General features: G+C 38.7%; 1 protein-coding gene across 3 annotated transcripts in view; it reads right to left on the reverse strand.

The window, feature by feature from the left end:
* The window catches only part of SMTNL1 (smoothelin like 1), a 148,038-nt gene extending 143,336 nt beyond the window's left edge, over positions 1-4,702 (reverse strand). For 2 of the 3 annotated variants that reach the window (XM_040320801.1, XM_040320799.1), the window contains exon 1: positions 4,085-4,702. In XM_040320801.1, the coding sequence (XP_040176735.1) occupies positions 4,085-4,497 (413 nt within the window). In that variant the 5' untranslated portion in view covers positions 4,498-4,702. The remainder of the gene's footprint in view (positions 1-4,084) is intronic. The other variant, XM_040320798.1, reaches the window with a different exon arrangement.
* Between the last annotated feature and the right edge of the window lie 2,072 nt (positions 4,703-6,774).

Raw genomic sequence — 6,774 nt, forward strand, 5'->3', positions numbered from 1 at the left:
ACTTGTATTTACAAAGCATGTATCAGGATACATACTGTTGTCCTCTTTGGGGACCAAAGACTTTGAGTGGGGTGAGTGTGTAGCGGGGTCATCCCATCAGGGACTATTGATAGCCTGAATCCCCATCGGAGTTCCAGCTACGTCTGTGTACAAAGTTGATATGTCTTTAAAAGTTATGCATTGTGGGATCAGAAGTACCGGGAGATATGGACTCCATTGACACTTAGTAGGAACAGACTACACTTTCCACAATGCCCAGCCTGATTGGAACACATGACACCTCCGCACAGACTTATGGGAGAGGTTATTTAAAGACAGGGAGGAGCTGACTTCGCTCTCTTGGGACCTGCATCTTCTCCTCTGCGGAGAGCAACACAGCCAAGCTGCTAGGCCTGAAGCCTGGGCCTGGATCCACCGGGAGACCAATCCTCTGGAGGGAAGCAAGACCAAGTGTGCTCAGCTCGTGTTCCAGGAGACCGGAGAAACTCACCAGCTGACGATGATCGTAACAGTGGGGAGCCTGATACTGGAGACCGTGTGCTGCGGAGCAGCGACTGATCGGCGCGCTTTTGTGAAGGACTCAGGCTGATCGGCCTGTTCGGGAGAGAAGGCACATGCCTAAACTTCGAACCCCATTTCAGCTGATAATTTAGTGTCGCTCCATGAACCGGAGCCACATGTTTGATATCTGACTGAAGCAGAGAGGCCTAACAAGTTGAGAGTCATACCCGCAGAGTTAACTGACGCTGATTAGAGATCAGACCATCTGCATATGTGTTCGTCATACCCTGTTTGACTGAGTTTATTCCATCTTTTACCCTTTTGGATTACAAATGTAAAAGTGCACCAACGGCTGCAAAATAAACTTTGTTCTCAGGAGACATTTAGGATCTGTTTGAGCCAGGCCTGGCAAAGAGTTCTACATTAACTGTTCTGCACGGACTGCCCGCTAGGGGGAGCCTGCGAGCAAAGACTGCCTATAGTTACGTAAGCTTAATAACATTACCCTTTTTTTGTTTAGATTGTCTTTCTTGAAGGGCTGATTCTTGCAAGGGCCCTTGCAGAGTCATTTTGTGTTAATACCTGTTTTATCATTAATGTGTTATTCAAACCTCTTTTATCCCCTTTACCATACGCAAAGTAAAGTTATTCTTTTGGTTTGAATATAACAACTGTGTGGCGTGTGTTTACTTCTGGGAGTCGCCAACAGGAAAAGGTAACGAATATTATTGTATTACCATTACATGTTTATGTGTGCTATTGTGGCCTCAGCCAAGTAGGGGCCACAATACCCTTGCTGGTGTGCCAAGGGTGTGTTCGAGCCAGTTGAGTATGAGAGTATGAGTATGAGAGTAGATCCTAAATAGACATGTGCACTGCAAAAAAAAACGTTTTTTTCCGTTTATGTTATTTTAGTTTTTTTTTTTTTTTATTCGGAAATTCGGAAAAATCAAAAAAAAAAATTGTTTTTTGTTTCATTCGTTTTTTTTTTTTTCGGAAATTCGGGAAAATATTTTTTTTTTCCCATTCTATTCGTTTTTTTGCTTTTTTTGGAAATTCGAAAATTCGGAATTCAGAATTTTCGGATTTCCGAAAAAGCAAAAAACGAATAAAATGGAAAAAAATAAATTTCCGAAAAAAAAAAAAACGAATGAAACGAAAATGAAAAAAACTAATTTTCGGAAATTCGAAAATTCAGATTTTTTTTATTTTCGAATTGTAAAACTTTTTATTTTTCGAATTTTCAAATTTTTATTTTTCGAAAATGAAAAATTCAAAAATTTGAAATTTCGAAAATGAAAAATTCATAAATTTGAAATTTCGAAAATTCATAAATTTGAAATTTCGAAAATTCATAAATTTGAAATTTCGAAAATTCATAAATTTGAAATTTCGAAAATTCATAAATTTGAAATTTCGAAAATTAAAAATTCGTAAATTCTAAAAATTTGAAAATTCGAAATTTCTAAAATTGAAAAATTCAAAATTTGAAAAATCGAAAATGAAAAGTTAGAAAAAAAAATCGAAATTTCTAAAATTGAAAAATTCTGAAATAAAAAATTTTAAATTTTTTTTTTAGTATTTCCGAATTTCCGAATATCCGAATTTCCGAAATACGAAAATCCGAAATTGAAAAATTCGAAAATTGAAAAATCTGAAATTTCGAAAATTGAAAAATTTGAAATTTCGAAAATTGAAAAATTTGAAATTTCGAAAATTGAAAAATTTGAAATTTCGAAAATTGAAAAATTTGAAATTTCGAAAATTGAAAAATTTGAAATTTCGAAAATTGAAAAATTTGAAATTTCGGAAATTGAAAAATTCGGAAATACGAAATTGAAAAATTCGAAAATTCGAAAATAGAAAAATTTGAAATTTCGAATATTGAAAAATTTGAAATTTCGAAAATTAAAAAATTAGAAATTTCGAAAATTGAAAAATTTGAAATTTCGAAACTTGAAAATGAAAAATTCGAAAATCGAAAACGAAAAAATCGAAATAAAAAAAAATGAAAAATTCGAAAATTCGCAAATTGAAAAATTCGAAAATAAAAAATGAAAAATTCGAAATTTCTAAAATTCTGGATTTTTAAAATTAAAAATAAAACGAAAAATGTTCGTATTTCGGAATTTCCGAAAATCCGAATTTCCGAAATTCGGAAATACGAAAATTCGGACATTTAAAAATTCAGAAATACGAAAATTCGGAAATTAAAAATTTGGAAATTCGTAAATTGAAAAATTCAGAAATACGAAAATTCGGAAATTCGAATTTTCGGAAGTTTGAATATTCGGGAAATTCGGAAATTCTAAATTTTCGGAAGTCCGAAAATTCGGAAATAAAAAAATCGTAAAAACGAAAATTCGAAATTAATGAATTTCCGAATTTTCGTTAAAAAACAAATTAGAAACTAAACGAATTGCACATGTCTAATCCCAGGGGGGTAGCGCTACATATATATGGATATACACAGGGTGTATTTAATGTAGCACTTTATCTGAAACTTTGCACATGTACTGTATTTGCTGGCGTATAAGACTACCTTTTACTCTCAGGCCAAAAAGTAGGGGTCGTCTTAGGCTCCATTCACACCTCCGCCACAACGGCGTACGGCGTACACGGCATATTTTGCTGCGAGTGTGAAACTTTTTTTTTTTTTTTTCAAATTCTTCCCATTGCTGTCAATGGGCGAACGCCAATGTCGCCTGAAAAAAAGGGTCCGGGACTTTTTTTCAGGCGACAGGCGTACGGCGTCTAAGAGATGTGAACCATCTCCATAGAGAGCAATGGGAATTCCCCCCTCTAGCGGCACAAGCGTCTGGCGTCGGGCGTTTTGTCACATAGATGTGAATGGAGCCTTATACTCCGGGTCAGCTGCTCGGATGCCTGCTGGATGTGCGGTAATACTGTATGTAGCTTCGGCTACATACAGTATATACCGCTTAGCCAATCTCGGTGAGCGACGTATTCAAATGAATACAGAGCCTGCTCCGATTGGAGTAACAACCTATGCCAATTCGAGCAGGCTACATACAGTAGCCTGCTCGGATTGGCTTTGAGAGTCAGAAAGGCGCGGGCTAATGATGTTACAGCCTCTGCCAATCCAAGCAGGCTTTGTATTCATTAATAGAATACATTGCTCGCTGTGATTGGCTCCAGCTCCAGCAAGAAGGAAGAAGAATATGGCTCCAGAAGGAAGAAATATGAAGCGTCGGAAGCCTCGGAAGGGGGGGTCGTCTTATACTGTGAGTACAGGCAAAACATCTTTAAAAACTGTAAAATTAGGGGGTAGTCTTATACGCCCGGTCGCCTTATATACCGGCAAATACAGTAGCTTATTTATATTTATATTTTTTGCTACCATTGGGGGTTTATTTTTAGTGTCTTTTTATTAGACACACTGATTGCACTATTTTATTTGCTTTTGATATACTTTTATGGTTGTTTGTTGAATATACACGTAGTACGGTATTATAAGCAACACTTCACACATTCACACCACTGGTGTTTTTATGAATATATGGGTTGATTTTAGCGCAATTACACTCCTTTTTTAAAAGTTTTAATAAATAACTTGTTTTACCTATCTGCTTGAGCTCCAGGATCTGTAAGTCCAAAATCAGCTGTGTCTTTTCTACTTGCTTGCTCCTTTTTAGTGTCACCCTTTATATCAGCTACTGCAGGCTTGGTGTGTGTTGTCTCTTCATGTTTTTCAGTGTTTTGGGTAGACATCTCCTCTGTGACTTTGATTTTAATTTCAGGTGAAATCTGATTTTCTTCAGAATGAAGATTTCCTTCATTGTCAGTCTTGTGTTCACCTGATCTTGCTACTTCATTCCCAGACCTATTTATGTTTTCCACTGAAACAAAATCATATCTTCCTTCCTGTTTTTTATCCTCTGTTGCTGCTGCCTCTTCTGCCACAACCAATTCCTCTTCCACATTTCCATCTACATCTTGTGTTATTGCTTTGGTTTGGTTTAGCTCAGCTTCCATTCCAATGTATTTCTCTTGAATTCTCCAAATACAGAATTCTGAGGACCCTGTTTGCCCATCTACTGAAGCCTGAGCCTCAGATAAAACAGCTCTGAATAGTATCTATATTCTTCAGTACTTTTCTCCTTTCCTTATGGGTGTCTATTTTTATTCAGGATTAGCTGGGATTATCCAAGCTTCTTAGGATGATATATCCTGCCAGCTGTCACCTCTGTTCTCTGTCTCTAGACAACTAAAAACAGTTCTGCATTATGTCACCATCACTTTTACTTTCCCTAGTAAATACTGGTACACTCAGCCCTGACGTGGTCTATTTATAAAGCAGTTAATGTGACCTTCACCACACATCCACTACAGGTGAATAACAGGGCCGGATTAACATAGGGGCTAATGGAGCTGCAGCTCCAGGCCCCTTTCTCAAGATAGGCCCATTTGCCCCAAAAAAAAAAAAAAAAAAAGATTGACTTCGGGGGTTGTAGCTTAACGACCAGAGGTCACAGAAACCCCACGTTTGGGGGGTAGGCAGGGGAAGACCTACCCCACAACTGGTCAAAATATGGGACAGCTATCATTTATGGTTCCGGAGATACGAGCCTGCTTGCACAGCCTGTCAGAAGCTACATTCAGAGCGGCCAATATAAATACAAGCTGACAAACTGCAGCAGACTGAGAGGATCACAGTGCTTATAATAATTATTTGTATATTACTCGTAGTAATTAACCCCTTGCCACCCAGGCCAATTCTGATACTTCTCTACTACATGTAAAAATCATCATTTGTTTTTTGCTAGAAAATTACTCTATGGTGGTCTTTGCACTTTTTATGTTGCACGGTATAGAGCTGCACAATTCTGGCTAAAATGAGAATTGCAATTTTTTTGCTTAGAAAATAGATCACGATTCTATCACGATTATTGCGGCGTAACATCATCTTTCACATTAAAACAAAAAAAAATGGGCTAACTTTACTGTTTTGTTTTTATGGTTTTTATTATTCATTGAAGTGGGCAAATGCAGTGTGACATAAAATATTGCAGCAATTGCCATTGTATTCCCTAAAGTCTCTGCTAAAATATATATAATGTTTGGCGGTTCCAAGTAATTTTCTAGCAAATAATATTGCTTTTTAACTTAAAGGGGTTTTCCAGCCATTTTTTGAGTTTATTAAAAGTCAGCAGCTACAAAAAGTGTAGCTGCTGGCTTTTAATAAACTGACACTTACCTGCTCCACGGCTCCAGCGACGCGCCGGCCGTGGCTCCGCTCCTCGCCCCCCCTCGCTGGCCGGCGTCTTCATTCTTACTGTGGGCACCCGGCAGTGACAGCTTTCGGCTTCAAGGCCGGGCACCCACTGCGCATGCGCGAACGGCGGTGCGCATGCGTGAGCGGCGTGGCGGCGTCCGATTGGACAGGCGCTCGCCTACAGGGAGGGGCTGTGAAAAGGCGATTAAGCTAATCGCCTTTCCGGCCCCTCGGCGGAAGGAGGAAGTGGGACAGGAAGTCCCCTTCTCCTGAAGCCCCCACTCCCCCCCCAAAAAAAATTACATGCCAAATGTGGCATGTAAGGGGGCGAGGAGTGGGTTAAGCGGAGGTCCATTTTTAGGGTGGAACTCCTCTTTAAGAAACAAGTGTTGGACTAAGTGGTTAAATTTCCTGCATTTACACACAGAAGTTTGATCTAAGAAGGAAGTCGGTTACAATGTTTCATTTTGTTTACAAACCTGGCAGACTGCCCAGATATTTTCTTTTGATAGCTGAAAGTCTTTCCACTTGTCATATGAAAGAATCGGCGAACTCTGCATTGGAGATCGTCAGAGGGGTTGCATCGAGATCACGATTTTTTTAACGATTAATTGTGCAGCTCTAGCACGGTATTTGCGCAGCAATTTTTCAAACCTGTTTTTTTTGGAAATAAACTGCTTCATTCATTAAAAAAAACACTAAAGTTAGCACGATTTTTTTGGCTATTCTAAGCGATGCTTTAAGATTTTTTTAGGTTACATGTTTAGAGTTACAGAGGAGGTCTAGTACTAGAATTATTGTTCTCACTCTAACGATCGTGGCGTATGTAACCTGTGTGTATCTGGCTCTGATACTACCAGTGCCTACCCAGCCACTGACTACTATCTCTCCCCAGCCTGTCCCCACACACCCTCTCACCTGCTGACCTGTGGATGGGGGAATCACTTCTGCAGTGTTTTTGTGTTCTGTCTGTGAGCACAATGATCAGTGTTGCTAACTATAGCTGGCAGCACTGATTGTTTTGGGAAAAACCTAAC

Source organism: Rana temporaria, chromosome 8, assembly GCF_905171775.1.
Source record: "Rana temporaria chromosome 8, aRanTem1.1, whole genome shotgun sequence".
Taxonomy (NCBI): domain Eukaryota; kingdom Metazoa; phylum Chordata; class Amphibia; order Anura; family Ranidae; genus Rana; species Rana temporaria.